The 18,812-nt window shown below is 44.8% G+C and overlaps 2 protein-coding genes across 6 annotated transcripts in view; both read right to left on the reverse strand.

Moving 5' to 3' along the window:
- The window catches only part of LOC138974336 (mitochondrial import receptor subunit TOM70-like), a 554,410-nt gene that overhangs the window by 259,894 nt on the left and 275,704 nt on the right, over positions 1-18,812 (reverse strand). The gene's annotated exons all lie outside the window — the stretch shown is intronic.
- Positions 9,865-10,545, reverse strand: LOC138974437 (microfibrillar-associated protein 1-like). The gene is made up of 2 exons (XM_070347152.1): positions 10,344-10,545; positions 9,865-10,217 (listed from the first exon to the last, which is right to left on the reverse strand). Exons 1-2 carry the CDS (start codon positions 10,543-10,545, stop codon positions 9,865-9,867), a joined length of 555 nt encoding a protein of 184 aa, XP_070203253.1.

An 18,812-nucleotide genomic window follows, 5' to 3' on the forward strand; every position in this document is an offset into this window, starting at 1 on the left:
TTTGGAGGTACCCTTTATCGAACTCACAACTCACGTGTTCGATGGTATCCCATTAGCAAGACATTGGTTATTTCCCTTAGACCATACTGACACCCTTACTTCGGCGGCGGTCACGTAATACCCATAACATACATCTTTGATCTGAAAAGTGTGCCAGATTGTCAAGTAAAGGGCCTTTTATGGCATTTAAAGTTTGAATGAAATGACACGGGAGTGAATGTTTTAGTTGGGGTACTTCTTCTTTTTGTCGATCGCACTAGGTATATTGTCAGCCCGGACAGCGAGGCGAATGATGCCGTCTTCTCCAGGTCTTCCTTTCCTCCGTACAGCTTGCAGTGGAGGGAGACTGCAGTTGGCCACACGGTTTTTCTCAGACTCTCAAGGATGGTGCATCGCTGGAGGATGTGTTCAGTGGTCTGGTCTTCTAGTCCACAGCTTCACGCAGGGGAGGGGACTAGCTTCATCTTTTGAGACATGTGTACATTTAGGCGGTTATGCCCAGTGCGGAGTCGCATCAGCACGACTTGTCCATATCGCGTGAGGAGATGATACTCATTCTTCCGTTTCTGGGGCCTAAACACTGCCTTGATGAGGGTTTTCTTCTCCATGAAGCTGACATGGTTGTCTGTTTGGTCTCCCTGTGCTCCGAGTTTGGCGAGCTTGTCTGCCCTCTCATTTCCGGGGATCCCGCAGTGGGCAGGTAACCACTGCAGTACCACTCGCCTTTGTTGTTCGACGTTGTGGAGTTTCTCCATGAGGTGTGGAAGTCTTCCCCCTGCGAGGGCCTCCAGAACTGAGAGTGCATCTGTGAGGAAGACCGCCTAAAGACATTCGGTAGATGAGTCCTGAAAAATGAAGCAGCCTGCACGAGGGCTTGGATTTCTGCACTGTAGGTGGAGGAGTGCTTTCCAGCTGGAATGTTAGTGGTAGTGGTGTGTCCCTCAGGCAAAGATGCGTACACGCCAGCTCCTCCGTTGGCCACGGCGTCAGTTGCAGAGCCATCAGTATAGACGTGGATCCAGGATTCACAGGGGTACTGCTCTGCAATCGTGGCCAGGATGAGACTGCGTCTTGCATGGTCGCTCTGGCTATCTTTGGGGGCGATTTGTGGGACGGTCATCTTGATTTGGAGTTTTGTGTGGCTGTCCTTCCATGGTTGGGGTGTGTCGGAGGTGTTTAAAGGCAGTGTTGTAGATGGTAACTGATCTGTGTACCCTTTGGTCAGTCTTTTGCTCTCATGAACAAAGCTGCTGCGCTTCAGGCGGTTTCCGGTGAGACCTTTCAGCTTGTGGTGCATGGGATGGTTGGGTAGGCATTTGTATTTCTCAGCCTGCACCATGATCTTGGCGTCTCTTCTGTCGCTGAGTGGCTGCAGCCCAACAGTCTCCTCCATGATCTTGAATGGTGTGGACCTCATGGCTCCAGCGATGACTCGAAGAGCCGGGTTTTGCACCTTATCCAGGGTTTGTAGGTGAGACTTCGCTGCTGTCGACCATGCTGGGGGTCCGTACTCAAGGTGGGGTCCCGGGTTGGACTGCTCCTTCGTATATACCCGCTTAAGTATGTTTTCGTTGCCACCCCAAGTGGTTCCTGCCAACTTGTGCATGATGGACATCTTCCGTTTCGCTTTGCCTTCAGCTTTCTGGATGTGGGGTCTCCCTGTTTACTTCTTGTCATAAGTGACGCCGAGATATGTAACTTTCTCTTCTGTTTTCAGGGATGTTCCATCCAGCTTGATGGTGCCTGCTTTTTGTTTTGGAGAGAGGGTGAAGAGTGTGGTGGAGGACTTTTCTCTGTTGATGCTGACATTCCAGTCCTCTGTTGGGGTACGAAAATTGGTTCAATAATGTTTTTGTTCAGTTTAGATTGATGGCTTGGCCTCTTATTACAATTTGTCATTGCACAAACACACACAATAAAACCACACTATCAAATGAAACTAAAACAAATAATACAAATTATCCCACAAACGTGAGAGGGTCACCCGTGAGATAATATTCGTTCAAATCACACGTGTGTATATCATGTAAATGAGGTCATGTCAAGCAAGTCTGGCAGGGACCTGTTTTTCCACTGCTTATGGTGCCAAAGTCACGGAGACAAACGTCATTATAGAAACAAACATTCACGCCACACTTTCAGAGTGACGTTTCTTTGCTTTGACGTAATAGATTGCACGAGGCTTTAGAAGAGATCGAGGTTCCAAAACAAGCGTCTTCAATTTAGCTGCCTCGACTGCAGGACATTTTCAGTAAAATACACGTAAGTACAGTATGTAGGATAAACAGAATACTACATGGCTTGCTGTTTCGTACCAGATTTACACTCGTTGCTTTTTCAAATAGTGAACAGCTCGCTTTCGCTCGCAGTTCAATATTTAAAAAAAACTTTCGCTCGCAGTTCAATATTTAAAAAAACCAACTCGTGTAAATCTGGTACGACACAGCAAGCCATGTATTCTCTATTTAATGTACAAGCAACGATATACACACGCTTTAAACGATGATGACACACAGGCACAGACACAGACACAGACTGTCTATCCTAGCTGATCTGTCTCTTCGGGATACGAAAAGAATTTAGAAGGAATGAATGACTCTTTGAACTAGTTCTTGCATGCCAAAGGGACCTTAAATCGTTTACCGGAAGGTATGATTTGAAAACAAAGGTTAAAAGGATGGCTAGAATTACGGACAATGTTGATAGCTTTTCACTTCATGGCAACCTGCAAGAGACTGGTCAGCTGTCGTTGGGGTTGCCCAACAAGTTTCCTGGCCGTCCCAACAATGTGGTGCAGTTTGGCCTGTATTGTTTACATGTGTGGTACATATGTCACAATGCGTCATGTTTTATTGTCAAAAGAATAACCTAAAACGGTCAATTACTGCTAACTGACTAACCACACCACGATCCACTCTCGCAGTCACACAATTTTTTTAGAATCAACAAAAGGATAAGTTCTAGACGTCTGTTTATATACACTAACTCTCCACCTCCCTCTTCTCGTGAAGCCAAAAGGATAAGTTCTAGACGTCTGTTTATATACACCTCCCTCTTCTCGTGAAGCCAAAAGTGTTTTTACGACCAAGTCGTGAAACAAAACAAAGACAACTGACAAAAGCCAGTTAAAGTTTATGAAATAATAAGAACACGCTGAACCGTGTAAAGTTGGAAAACACTTAGCTGCTCTGTAAAAAGTCTTAGCCTGTACAGGCGTTAACACTCCACGTTGTCACAACTCAAAGTTCTTCATAAAGGGTTAGAAAGATGACAAGGTGGGGGCGTTTACGCTTGGGTGCACTCAACTCTCAGTGTAGCCAGGGTCCATTCGATAAATCGCAGTGGTGCATACAGGTGAAAGTCGCAGCAACACCAGCAACAGCCGTAGAACAGCAACCGTACAGCAAAGAACAGCAACCCCCGTCCAGCAAGAGTGTAGCCCGTCTCCAGCAAGTCTCCAGCAACCAGGTAGCAACAAGGCAGCAACCGGGTAGCAACCGGGTAGCAAGCTGAAACAGAGTAGTTGGTGCAGTGACCATGGCAACAATCCCCCCCCCTTTCCACCTTTAAACATATCTAACTTCCCCCTTCAGCGAGCACGTGGTACCTGCAAGAATAGACTTTTTAATAACAACTCAAGACATTTTCTCCTCCTCTCGATATCTGCAAAAACCATATACAGATTACAATTTAGCGTTATAATGAGCAAGTTATACGCTATCATGGAGAAACAAAACAGAGGTTACATTTCACAGACATCGACCGTTCACCAGCGTAAAGTAACGGCTAATTACCTCAACAGCTTGTAAAACGTAGCTCTCCCAAGCAAACCGCTTGAATATTTGGCTCCCGCTCGTCAGCGAAAATATGTAGCCAAATCCCTCCGTCCTAAGCCTTCTGCGTGCTGAGATGACGCCAGAAGCCCGTTGGTCGACCAAAACTAGTCTTACAACGCGTTGGAATCCTCCAAATCTTAGTTAACGGAAACCCAGACCTGTCGTCTGCAAAGCATGTGTAGAAAAAGAAAGAAAGAAAGACGGGAAAGAAAGACCATGTGATCTCCCTGACCAATCAGCAATCGCCTGTCCTACAACACGTGATCTCCCTGACCAATCACTGGTCGCCTACCATACACACGTATAGCATGCTAGGAACACGTGTTTTAATAGTGAGCGAAAAATCACCCCATATTCCCGCACGGATTTCACGCCGGCAATTTCCACGTGCATTACGTGATTTTCAGCAAAAGTTTTTTCCGCAATGCAGTAGCCAGCACAGGCGCATTGCATTGCAATTTGCAATTTGGGAAAGGCGCCCCACAAAGAGTTCCTTTCCCACTCGTGTCACTGAAACCGTGACACTCCTCCCCACTTCAAGACGAAACCTCGGTTTCGCTCCCGGCCATGTTCTCCCCCACAGCGCGAGATAGAAAATCCGCACCAACATTGTTGGCACCCGGAATGACTCATACCGTGAATTGGTACGGTTGGAGGATCAACGCCCAGCGCATAAGTCTGGCGTTGGCCAACCTTGCAACTTGCAGATATTGCAGAGGTTGATGGTCTGTCTCCAGACAGAAAGGTCGTCCGTGAAGGTACGCCTCGAACTTCTGAATGCCCCAGACGATGGCGAGACACTCGCGTTCAACGGTTGCGTAGGCTGCCTCGGCCGAGGTCAGCTTACGGCTGGCGAAACAAACAGGGTGCAGAAACCCCTCGGTCTCTTGAAGCAACACTGCCCCAAGTCCCTTCCCTGAAGCGTCTGTCCTCAGCACGAAATCCTTCTCCAAGTCTGGTAGCCGGAGTATAGGCTGACTGGTGAGTCGCCTCTTCAATGTGTTGAATGCGGAGCAGCATTCATCAGTCCACACTACAACGGTCGGTTGTAGTTTCTTGGTAAGGTTGGTCAGTGGAAGTGCGATTTCGGCGAAGTGAGGGATGAAGCGTCGATAGAAGCTGGCAAGGCCCAGGAAAGACCTGACTTCTTTCTTAGTGCGCGGTGGCTCCGCCTCCAGAATCTTCTGAATCGTGTCGTCCTCTGGAACGAGCAATCCCTCGCCGACAACATCAATCAATCAATCAATATGAGGCTTATATCGCGCGTATTCCGTGGGTACAGTTTTAAGCGCAGGGATTTTTTTTTTAATTATTTTTTTTAATGCAATTTATATCGCGCACATATTCAAGGCGCAGGGATTTATTTATGCCGTGTGAGATGAATTTTTTTTACACAATACATCACGCATTCACATCGGCCAGCAGATCGCAGCCATTTCGGCGCGTATCCTACTTTTCACGGCTTATTATTCCAAGTCACACGGGTATTTTGGTGGACAATTTTATCTATGCCTATACAATTTTGCCAGGAAAGACCCTTTTGTCAATCGTGGGATCTTTAACGTGCACACCCCAATGTAGTGTACACGAAGGGACCTCGGTTTTTCGTCTCATCCGAAAGACTAGCACTTGAACCCACCACCTAGGTTAGGAAAGGGGGGAGAAAATTGCTAACGCCCTGACCCAGGGTCGAACTCGCAAACTCTCGCTTCCGAGCGCAAGTGCGTTACCACTCGGCCACCCAGTCCACGTGACCCAGTCCAACATGACCCAGGAAAGACAATTCCCGAAATCCCAAGTAGCACTTTGACGGTTTAGCTCCCAGATTTCCGTCGTTGAACCTCCTGAACACGTCAACTCAACTCAACTCAACTCAACTCAACTCAACTCAACTCAATTTTATTAATCCATATGGAAATTACATTGTAACAATAATTATTTCCAATCAAAAGAATAAGAATGCATAATAAAGTAACATCATAAGAAAATAAATTAAAAGAGTATGGTAATAATGAGTATGATCACAGTCTCACTAATGCACACAGTCTTCCGTCAAGTCAGGTCTGCCAACACACCACTCACTCACACAACAACAACAGCAACAGCAAAACAATTTAACAAAAACCATAAATTCCAATAACAAAGAGACGTATAAGAATCCACATCCACATCCACGCACCCACAGAGTATACAAAGCACCATATGTCGACTATAACACTACACATTCGGACACCCAGCAACAGAGCACAGCATCAAATTATGACAGAGAAACATGATAGAGGCCTCCAACATGTGACTGGTTGAAAGCATGGATAGCTCTGGGAACAAAAGAATTGCGGAAACGTGACGTTCTAGCAACCAGAGCACTCATGCAGTCTACCACTCCTGTCAATGCGTCGTGAGTCAAATTCAGGTTTCAGTGGGTGTGTCTCGTCAGCCAAAATTGAGGTCAGTCGGTCAGTCAGTGGTCTCTGGCAAACTGATTAAATGGTCTCCTGTTTCCTGCCTACAACAGATCCAGCCCTCTTGACTAGCTTTTCTAGCCTGTCACTATCCTGTTTACTAAGGTTACCCCCCCCCAGCACACACATGCATATGTCAACACGCTACCAACAGTGGACAGATAGAACATCTGCAGGATGTCATCACGAACAGAGAACGATCTAAGCTTCCCGTAAGACAGTACATGCGCGTGTGCGCTTTCTTCAAGATTTGATCAGTGTTGGCATGCCAAGACAGCTTGTTATCGATCACTACACCTAGGTAGCGATAGCTTTCAACCTGTTCGACTTCAACACCAGCTATCTCGATAGGCTTGTCAAGTTGTGTGATACCTTTTTTCTTCTAGTGTCAAAAATCATTTCTTTTGTTTTTCCTGTGTTCAAGTCCAGGTAGTTCTCGTCGTACCAGTCCACAAAGCTGCTAACTTCTTGTCTGTAGTGTGTGTCATTGTCGTCAGTGATCTGACCTGTAAGTCCAGTATCATCAGCAAATTTGTCGATGAAGCACGACCCGTGAGAACTCCTGCAGTCAGCAGTATACAGGGAGAACAGAAAAGGTGCGCAGGGTGTCGATGTTCAGACCATGTCTCAGTCGCGATCAGCACATCGATGAAACTGCTGATGTCCTCGCGCTTCAACGGTTCCAAAAGTTTCCTCATCATCCGAGTGAAGACGGCTCCTGCATTCTGTAGCCCAATAGGCATGACTGTCCACTGGAAATGGCCGAAGGGAGTGGTGAACGCAGTCTTCTGACGATCCTCCTCGGCAACAGGAATTTGCCAGTATCCCTTTGTGAGGTCTAATTTGGAAAAGTAATTGGCCTTGGCCAAGTGGCTGAAGAGGTAGTCTACATCAGGCATGGGTTCTGCATCAAACGCGGTGATCTTGTTCAGTTTCTGGTAGTCGACGCAGAACCTGACGCGACCATCCTTCGTCTTTACTAGTACGGTCGGTGAACTGAAGGGAGAGTTTGCCGGTTCGATGACGCCTAACTCAATCATGTTGGCGATCTCCTTCCTGACCACCTCCTTCTGGGCATGAGGCATGGGGTACTGTTTCGTCCTCACTGGCTGCTTCTCCAGCAAGTCGAAAGTGAACTCCTCCAGATGCGTCTGCAATGGCAAGTCCGTGAGAACGCGTGCTGCATCCTCCACGATCTCTTGCAGGTCTGCCCTCTGGTCGTCTCCCAAATCAGATGAGATGTGCACGTCAGTGTAGTCCTCTCTGGTCTCCAGCGGACAAACTGGTACTCGGCATCTTCCCTCTTCATCCGTCGTTTCGTCCATCACGACAGCAATCTTCTCTGTCTGTGGTTTATCTTTCTCCCCGTAGGCAGTCCTCTCCACGTAGGCGCGCAGCAAGTTCACGTGGTACAGGCGTGGTTTACCATTCATCATGATCCTGTAGTCGTTCTGGCCCACTTTCGCTGTCACCTCAAAAGGTCCTTGCCACTGCAGCTAAAGCTTATTGTGTTTGACAGGCAGAAGTAGCAGCACTCGTTCTCCAATCTTGAAGCTGCGTGGACGTGCCTTGCGGTCGAATCCTCGCGCGTAACGCTGTGCTGCTCTTCCCAGGTTCTCTTGAGCCAGTTTGCAGGTCTCCTCTATCCTGTTCCTGAGTTCTACGATGTAGGTCGCTGTCGTTTGCACCTCCTCGTCAGCTTCTTCGTCCGTCCAAGCCTGACGTAGGATCGCCATGGGACCGCGTACCTGTCTGCCGTACAGCAACTCAAATGGGGAGAATCCCAAGCTCTCCTGAGGAACCTCGCGATAAGCAAAGAGCAGTGCTGGGATGTACCTATCCCACGTGCGTGGTTTCTCCTGTGCCAGTTTCTTCAGCATGGTCTTCAGGGTGCCATTGAACCTTTCCACCAGCCCGTTGCACTGAGCATGGTAAGGAGTAGTGAAATGCTGCTCGAGCGATAGCAATCGTGCTGCCTCCTCCCGTGAATTGAGTGCCTCTGTTGGTGAGTACCTCTGAGGGAATCCCCGACCGGGACCACATGGTGACAAGTGCCTCAGCCACACGTGTATCTTCAATAGACGGATGGCCTCCGGATATCTAGTGGCGTAGTCTACCATGGTCAATATGTATCTGTTTCCGTCCTCAGACGCAGGCAAGATGAGACCGATAATGTTCACTGCCACCCGACGAAAGGGTTCGTCGATGAGTGGCATCTTCTCTAAGGGGACCTTCCTCACCCTTCCTTTGGCAACCACCTTCTGGCATTTGTCGCATGACGCACAAAAACGTCGGACATCAGTGCAAATGCCTGGCCAATAGAAGTGGCGCCACACACAGTCCGTGGTTTTCTTGGTGCCCAAGTGACCCCCCAGTATGGAATCGTGCACCATTGCCATGACACCTTCGCGAAACTCGCGAGGCACCACAACCTGTTTGAAAGATCCTTCCCTGTTGCTGAACTCGCGGTAAAGCAATTTCTTCTCCCTGAGAAACTTTGACCTCCGGTGTTTCCCGCTGAGCTTGACCTAACCCGACTTCGCATGCTCCCGAGGAGTAGCTAATGTCGGGTCAGTGTCCTGAGCCTTCGCGAGAAGCACGGGGGTAACGTTTCCCAGGGCGGCTCGTGCGGCAGGTAAGGGTTTGAGAGGTTGGTTCTCTCGTTCCGTCTGTGCCCGCGTGAGTACAGAAATGACGTCGGGAGTCCGATATACGGGAACCTCCCTGATGACGCCGTCCACAAACACGGTTCACAATGGACACGGTTCACAATGAGCAGGTCGCATGGAGGATCGTCCATGACGACGGCCACAATGGTCCCCGTGAAAAAAAGGGGTTACGACCTTGATCACAGCCTTGTTCAAGTCGCACGCGTGAGAAGCCTCGGCCATTCTCACCCTTAAACTGTCGCCTGTGTAGGCCTTTGCCGGAACTAAACTTGCCCAGACCACAATCATGTCTGCCCCAGTGTCTCGCAGACCTTCGCCCTTCACCCCGTTGACGTAGACTTGACAATGCGGCTGGAAATGTTTCTTGGAGCAAGGAACGCAAAGTTGCGGAATACCACAAGTGCTCGTGACGTCCCGAAACTCTTCGCTGGCAACAAAATGCACGCCCTTCTGGTCAGATTGCCGTTTAAGGCAGTCCTTCTTGACGTGGCCCCGTTTTCCACAGTAGAAACACGTGATGTCGTTCCTGGAAGTAGATCCCTTGTGTCCGTGCTCGTCCTTCCCGTCCTTGCTCGTCCTTCCCGTCCTTGCTCGTCCTTCCCGTCCTTGCTCGTCCTTCCCATCCTTGGATCCTGAAGAACCGGAATTCCCTGACTTGTTCGGCCATGAGCTTGACGACTTCCCGGAGATCGCCTGGGAGTCTTCGTATACCCTGATCCATTCGGCTGCCTCCTGGGTTGTCTTTGGCCGGTGCTCCTGCACGAAAGACACCACCTCAGGTCGTAGGCTGGACATCAGCTGTTCCATCACAATCATGTCAGCGAGGTCGTCGACGTCCCACCTCTTCTCTGCCATGTCGACCCAGCGCCGCAGGTAGAGGTTCAGACGTGCCGCGAATTAATTGCTCAGCTCGTCACTCAGTCTCTTGCTGTTCCGCAGTCGACGTCGGTAAGCTTCGGCAGTCAAGTTAAAACGTTGGAGTAGCGCCTTCTTTAAAGCCCGATGGTCCCTCACCTCGTCGTCCTCCAGAGAGTTGTAGAGCTGTAGGGCGCGTCCCTTCAAGCAAGTACTAAGGCGACTGGCCCTCGTACCTTCTTCCCATTGCTGGTCAGAAGCGATACGCTCGAACTGGCGCAGAAAATCGTCGAGCTCGTCCTTGTCGTCGTCAAACGTAGGAAGTCGCGTACGGTCAGTCACAAACGTTGGCGCGCTAGTTTGAGTAGGCGTACCTGTCTCCGCCTTTAACTTGGCTAGCTCCAGTTGGAGATCGCGTTCGGCCTGTTTGTCACGTTCTCTTTCTTGTCTGTCACGTTCGGCCTGTTGTTCCCTTTCTTGTCTGTCAAGTTCGGCCTGTTCTTTCCTGTCCTGTCTGTCACGTTCGGCCTGCCGTTCCTGTCTGTCTGATTCTTCTTTTCTTGTCTGTCGCTCTACTTCTTCCTTCCGTTCTACCTCTAAGCATTTTATGACGCTTCGCGCTCTAACCCACGCGTCTCGGTCAGTCTGTCCCTCGCTGCCAGGAGTCAAATACCCCCCTTCCCCAAGTGCTAGTCTCCTCGTAGGAGAACCCTTGTCAGCCATGGTTTATGGGTAGAAAAGCTAAGGACCGTCTAACGCAGCGATCGCCAGAACCCGCGAAGACCAAACAATGGATACAAAAATCCAGCAACCAGAAAACGCAGAGGAAAAATCCAAACGGTGTGAAACGAACGCGTGACCTACCTTATCGGCTGCCTTTTGCGGTGAAACAGAGTGTTTCCCACAGCCGTGGTTAGGACATCGAGTCCTCGGACCCTTCCCCCCCAATTTCCAACAAAGTCAAAAATACGGAGAAAAATCCAAGTAAAACAAGATGGTAGACTAGTAACCTGTTACAGAATGCGAAACAACAAAGTAGAGAACACTGAGTAAAATGAATATAAGCAAATCCGCTTACCACATACGACGCCCTCTTGAACGTAAGGTTCCATTATGCAGAAGTGAGTTATGTAAATCTTCATTTTTTCCTTCAACGACAGCTTTGTGGAATAATCTTCCAGAAAATATACGACAAACGCAGTCAGTTGGTGAATTTAAAAGATTTTTGACCAATGGAGATGTTGTTGTTCCACAGTATTATTATTAAGGCAACCGTAAGGCACAGGTATTTCACAGAAGGTTGAGATTAAATATGAGCGATTTGCAACAAGACCTTGTTAACCGACACCTCTCTGATGATTTAGAATGTACGTGTGGAGTACGCCCGGAAGACGCTGAACACGTTTTGTTACATTGTCCAAAATTTAAAGAACATAGAACCATTTTATTCAATAGTCTGCCAACGCACGCTCTGGATTGCAAAACACTTTTGTTTGGAAATACTGATTTAACTATATCTTTGAACACGAAAATATTTTCTACTGTACAATATTACGTTATGTCAACTGATCGCTTCGAAGGAAACGTCCTCTACTGCGTTTCTGCAAAGCAATATTAACAGCGATTGTGTTTTCAGCGTAGCAATAGGGACCGATATTTAGACGAGACAAATAGGGGAAAATGCCGACGAGTCGAAGACGAGTCGCATTATACTTGTTCGAGTCTAAATATCGAACCCTATTGCTACGCTGAAAACACAATACAGGGTATATTGCTATTCTGACATAATATTCTGTGTCGAAAACATGTTTTTGTCAGCAACAACTACCAGACGATGGTTTAGTGCGCATATCCCTTACGCATGTATCCACGGAAATAACCGAACATTGAAAAACCCACGGACATGTATCACGGAGATAACCGGATGTTTGGGATTACGTCAATATGCCAGGTTTCATATGACGTCACGTAGCATATTTGCTTACGTATTAGTCAATTGTTCAAAAGTCTGACTTCTCTTGTTGATAAGAGCAGAAGGATTGTTTCAGGAGAAAGTCAACGACTAATATTAATGTTTTAGACTGGTAACTTCATTTCAACATTGCGCACAATGGACGTTGCATAGGGAAAGGAAAGGAGAGTTTGCTGATTATCTGCTAAACATGGGAAAGACCGTCTGCTAGATTGCAGCTACTTGAATTGTGCAAGGATTGTTGCCTTAAAGAACTGGATTTTACACGTAATGCATTTCATGTACGGTAAGAAAAAAATTGTGCAAATTGCATCGTCTGTCGACCAGTCACAGGAGCAAACCTGCCCAGGTATGCGAGAACTTAATATAAAGGTTTTTGTGTTTGGCGTTGCAAATATGCTCAAATTAAGAAAATTATTGAATGACCACCCTGATAAGTTTCAAACTTCAGTACGACCATCTAAGCATCTAAGTACATCAAGTAGAGTTTCGAACAAATAAAGTCATCTTGAAAGGCAAAAAGCATTACGTTACCTTGCAGTGTTCTATTCGGAGCATGATGAAGCTTCCGCTTTTGCTTGTTATTTGTATATGATTATCTTTCTACCCACTTACCCTCCTCCCTCTCTCTCTAACTTCCTCTCACTCTTTCTCTATGTTCCCTCTCTACCTCTATTTTCGGTATATTTGTTTCTCCCTACCTCTCTGTCTGTCTGCCTCCCTGTTAGTCTTTCTGTCACTGTTTCTGTCTCCCTCTCTTTTTCCCTATAACCCCCCCCCCCCCCATCTTTCTCTTTGTGCCTCTTTCTATGTCTCTCCCTGTCTCTCTCTCGCTCTCTGTACTATTGTTAAAAAGGAAGGTGAGAGAGAACCGGGCATATATATATAATTGTAGTGGAGGAGTGGAAGGTTGTAAGAACAAAGCCCAAGTCCAAGCGTCTTGTTTCAACTTTTTATTCGTTGTACAAGAAAACAATGCAAACGTAGAGGCCGAAGGCAAAACCCGTAGACAGAGAAGCAAATGTAGTGAGGTGTTCAGCTGATATGAGCGAATGAATGCTTATGCCGGTATGTATGTATGTAAGTTTCTATTTGTGTCCCCAGAATAAGTATCTATTTGGGACATGAAGGGGTTGTACGGTAAGAAAAAGTTGGGTGTGTGGGGGTGGGGCCGGGAGGATGACGGGAGAGGGACTGTAAAAGTTAAAAGTTGCGTTGATAAAAGTTATAAGAGTTTGGTATTGGGCACGTATCAGTTTCGCCTATAGTTACTATTGTTGCTGTGTCTATAATTATTGTGTCAGGGGGTTAGGGGGGTATAAAATAGTTCAGTTTTTATTAGGTCTAATAACTTTTTTTAAAAAGTGATAAAATCAGGACCACGTACCCTTTTTTTTAAAAACGTTCAGTATGCAAGGCATCTGTTCTGCCGAAGCAGTTTTAAAACTAGGTATTTAAAATGTACATAGTTTACATAATATACATAAAACTGGCATGGCTTGCTTAAAAAAAAAAATAAAAAAAATAAAAAAAAGGAATCGTAAATAGTTTGTCATATGTTGACGCAATAATTAATTATAATAAGGTTGGTAAAAGTGTTGCGTATAAAAAGTTTGTCATTTGATGACGCAAAAGTTAAGGATAAGATGGTTGATTTGTTTTTTAAAATTTGGTGGACTGTCATTTTTGAGCCTTGGCTGGGTATAGATGGGAGGGGGGGGGCTTATGCCGGTGGTTCGTGTCTATACTTATAGCCCCGGCGCGGACTGCATAGAAAGCACCGCGCCGCGAAGCTGAACATCGGCCTGGCTACGGCCAGAAACACGGAATCTGTGTTTCTTACACTAGCTTTACCCTCAGTTATTTAAGCAAATACATAACCAATCCTAAAAAAACGATACATCAAATTAAAGCTACGACCTTTAGCTTTTTATTGCAATAGATAACTTATATTTATTTAGTACGATACAAAAACAATGGTTCTAGTGAAGGCACTGAACCAACTTCAGTGCAGAAAATTGCTAAACTGGGATAATGGACAAATTCATAAATCATACGCATAAAAAGAAGAACCCTAGACAAACATTATGATATGCGTTACATGGGGGAAAATTATACAGTGACTTAGAACGAAGCGGCAAAATCGGAAAGTAAATGGAATCGGCTAAATTCCGGCGCGAGTACCTGTGTACTTAAATTCTGAATCTTCGCAGAGAAACCAAGCATAATTTATTACAACCAAATCCTAAAAGACAAAGATGAGTTTGTGAAAACCAATTTCTCTCAACGATACATGAAAACCGGTCAAAATCAAATTGACGCTTTGGTCAGTTCGAAGCATTATCGTAAATAATACAATAATATACAGCCATCTAGCCTAATCAGTGACTTCTATGCAAACCTAAATATAATTAGGACAATATCAAAGATAAAAGGGACTTTGAAAGATAGAGGTTAGGTCAGATATATACAGAAAGGTATTTTATTAGAATTTGTGCCAGTAGGTGCGCGCGCATCATCGTATCGTCTGCTACGGGTTTGTGACTCCGTTTGTACTGTACTAGGCTGTTTTCCTATGCGATGGTTAGAGTGTTTAGGGTAGCGAAGTGCACTTGGCTACATAATATAAGTGCATTTCCTTGACTGAATTGTTAATCACGCTTCAGCGTTCGTGTTTATGTTTCAAATTCCCTTTGAAAAACAAAGTTATAATTTCGGCAATCTGTCAATGTACATTTCATCAACACAATTGTTTAAACTACAAAACTGAAGTTCAATCCCTAAGTCTACGACATAACGTAAAACAGCTTTGTACAAACGAGATAAAAAAACGATAGTGTTTAAAAAAGCTAACACGATCATTTTTTTTTTCATAATGTGTTTCACCAAACAAATATATACAGCACTTTCAGACAGGGATGACCCATTAAAGTTTGCATGAATTTAGAAAATATCCGTGCTCCTTTGTAACCCTTTAGAATCGACCAACGGTTTGTTCAAACTTTGGCAAGGGAAAATAGCATTCTTCCACTAATCACACCAAAAGCTACACCTTGTCTGTTGTTGTTTTTCTGTGGATTTGAGTTTGTGCTCTTTTTGCTGTCGGTGTCTGTGAAGAAATAATGTTTGCTTTTGAAGTGTTGGTTTGGATTCAAGTGGACGATTGTTATCCCTTGTACTAGTCTGGATACATAATAGGACGGTTAAATCATTTACATGGAAAGAAATGTATTCTACGCCAAAATACAAAGAGTGTCCAATTATAACTGCATTTTCCCAGTATTTGTATGGGGAGGCTCAGCGATCACAGGCCTGACGTCCCTTCTCGTCTTTTTCTTGAACGTGATTCGCTCTTTTGCGTACATCACAGGCTCGGAAGAAGACGATGAGTTGCAACGTTCCTCTCTGATAGTTGCAGCTTCCGAGTCAGAAGCGACGGGATTCAAGTAGTCTTCAGGCAGGGAGCTGTCAGACGAAGGACAGGCGATGTGATGCAGGCAGTCATCTGACATGCTGCTGTCTGACACTGGGGAGGAGCAAACAGATGTCAGGCTGCTGTTTGATTTACGTACAACAAAACCCCGCATACTCGCGTGTTTACGAGGATTTCAGCAGCCATTATCGCTGATGAAATGTGCATGGACACTGCTATGACATCTTAGCTTCAGTGATAACGATGAACGTTAAATCCTGTGGTCCAGAATTGTTTATTGCTTAGCTCTTTTTATTTTTTTTATTTTTTTTAATTTTTGTTGTTGTAGATAATGACAGTATTACGTAAATATTAATTGATTAATTGATGGTGTTTGTTTGTTTACTCAACTTAAAGTATTTAACATCTGGTGCTTGCTAAACTCTATAAACATAAAGACTGCAATCAAAAAGGCACATGATTGACTTATTTAAAAAAAAAAAAACAATACGGAAATGATCAATCATTCGATGAATATCAAATTCAATAATAAATAAACAGACATTATAAATAGTGCAATACATTATCACATGCAAATCCATTTAAGAAAATCAAGCCAATGAATAAATGTACACAAATCAAATGAAGAATGACAAATCAAATTAAAGGATAACTAATTAATTAACAAACATAACATGAAACATTAATACAGAAAGACAGAAAGAAAGACAGACAGACAGAAAGCAAAGTCCTAATTTATTACAACAAATACATTTTCATCTAAACCATCAATAAATTATATGAGCTCAGGTGTATACCAGTTTCGGTGTCATCAGGAATCTCCGCATAGTCATGACCCAGTACACTGCTACAGGACTCTCTGTCATCCTGTGCTGCATGGAACATCACAGCGCCACCTGCTGCACGTCTCACGTTGTGAGGAGCGGGAGGTGGTGGAGGAAGTGTTCGTAGTCTGCCTGGAAGTAGAACATAAAGAAATGAGCCTCTGAAATCTGTGTTGTTTCTGGCACCACAGAGACAGGATGATACAAGCAAATCTAAAGGTTTATTTAGATGCCTTGTACTGGTGATGTGCAAGTATCAAGAAGAGGAGAAAGAAACAAAGAAAAGACACATACACCAACACACACATTGGAGCACGCAACGCACGCTCACACACACACACACACACACGCACACACACACACACGCGCACACGCACACACACACACACACACACACACACACACACACACACACACACATACACATACATATTGGAAAATGAACCATCAGGTCGAAGTCCTTAACACAGCATTTGTTGTCAAATTTGAATTGTCGACGTTACTATCATTGATTGGGTCAATTCTCCCAAAATGTGATCACTATCCCGCTACTCTGCTTCTGCTTTCATTCTTTGCACACATTTGTTTTATTCCTTGAGCTTGATTGATTGATTGACAGCTCACAACATGTTCTCCCCCACTCCTGCGTCTTGCCCCCCCCCCCCCCCCCCCCTGCAAGATAAGATTTTCGATTTGGCTGACGCATCCCGAAAGAAATCCTCTATCAATTTATGTTTTTGCTTCTTGGAAATGGCCCTAAACATGTTAATCAGTGAGTCGCGTCCACACGTATTCAATGAGTATATTTCTGGTGTTCATCGAGAATTCAACACAGGTAATCTGGCCAATCCCAAAACCTGTTACATTTCAAACCAACATTGATTGAATTACAATTAGCTTTTAATAACTGCGGACATAACAACTTACCTCTTTTCCAAAATAGAATTCCCATGCAGATGGAAAGGACCGTGACAATCAGCAACACCAAGCCAATAACACCTCCAAGTATGATGAACCCAACCACCACAGGATCAACTGCAACTCAAATCCAATAAAACATCACCCCATCAATCCATACATGAGGCAATAAGTTGGACAATCGGTTCAACAATCAAAAGAAACGAGCAAGCATAAGTGACTAATAATATATGTATGAACAGCTCAGTCAAAAACTTGTTAAGTCACTAAATAAGAGTTTGAGCCCACATCTGTGCAATTACTGTCAACAAGTTCTTTCTTCAACGGTCTCTGTTTTTTTAGGGGAAGGATGGATATTAACATAGCAATAAGGCATTCATAAATATGTCTTGAGAACATTACCTCTATGTCGTATGAATTTCAAATTATAAGACGTGTCAGCGTTACAAGCAAGAAATATGTGTAAGTATCAATTGGTGTTAAATCACAATCATTGGAAATTTCACTCACTACACACAATCTTCTTTCAAACAAATGAGTTTAAAAAGAGTGTTGTTTCGTTCAGATTGTTGTTCGAAAAGTACTACACAATTAAGTACGAATTATAAAATGCTTATCTTTAAGCGAGTTTTGTGTTTTGCCACATAAACATTATTACTTGGCGGCAGCGGCAAAGAGGCAGAGATGCCAGTGGTTTCAGATACTCCCAACCCGGTGATCCATTCTGTAGTGAGACTGGTGCCTGGGTAACGTGCTGAAAAAAGTATGGTATACCTTACTTGACAACGATTAAGGATACTAGCAAATGAAAATAATAGCACACACACACACACACACATACACACACACATACACCTACATCCACACGCACACATAAACACGCACACACATACATACACACACACACACACATACACCTACACACACACGCACACATAAACACGCACGCACGCACACACACACACACACACACCTACACACACAAACACACACACACACATAAACACACACACACTCACGTACACACACACACAAACACACGCACACACTCACGTACACACACACACACACAAACACACACACACACATACGCACACACACAAACACACACACACACACATACACACACACACACACACACACACACACACACACACACACACACATATATATATATATATATAGAGAGAGAGAGAGAATACTACATGGCTTGCTGTGTCGTACCAGATTTACACGAGTTTTTTTTTAAAAATATTGAACTGCGAGCGAAAGCGAGCTGTTCACTATTTGAAAAAGCAACGAGTGTAAATCTGGTACGACACAGCAAGCCATGTAGTATTCTGTTTATCCTACATACTTTACTTACGTGTATTTTACTGAAAATGTCTTGCAGTCGAGGCAGCTAAATTGAAGACGCTTGTTTTGGAACCTCGATCTCTTCTAAAGCCTCGTGCAATCTATTACGTCAAAGCAAAGAAACGTCACTCTGAACGTGTGGCGTGACGTGTTAGTTCTAAAGATTCATCGAGGGTAATTAGCGAGCGCAATTTTTGTTTCTATAATGACGTTTGTCTCGGTGACTTTAGCATCATAAGCTGTGGAATCACAGGTCCCTGCCAGACTTGCTTGACATGACCTCATTTACATGATATACACACGTGTGATTTGAACGATTATTATCTCACGGGTGTCTCTCTCACGTATGTAGGATAAATATATATATATATATATATAGATGTAACAACACAAACACAATATCCCGCTGGGTCTTGACTGAAATACAAGCCATATATATACAAAATCACGAGTGTTGTAAACTGTATATCCCATGAAGATCCAAAAG

This window comes from Littorina saxatilis, linkage group LG8, assembly GCF_037325665.1.
Source record: "Littorina saxatilis isolate snail1 linkage group LG8, US_GU_Lsax_2.0, whole genome shotgun sequence".
Lineage (NCBI taxonomy): Eukaryota > Metazoa > Mollusca > Gastropoda > Littorinimorpha > Littorinidae > Littorina > Littorina saxatilis.

Coding starts and splice junctions, on each gene's coding strand:
- LOC138974437 (XM_070347152.1), bottom strand. CDS start 10,545: ATGGCTGACAAGGGTTCTCCTACGAGGAGACTAGCACTTGGGGAAGGG. Junction 10,218..10,343: donor ACAGGAACGGCAGGCCGAAC/GTGACAGACAGG, acceptor AACTGGAGCTAG/CCAAGTTAAAGGCGGAGACA.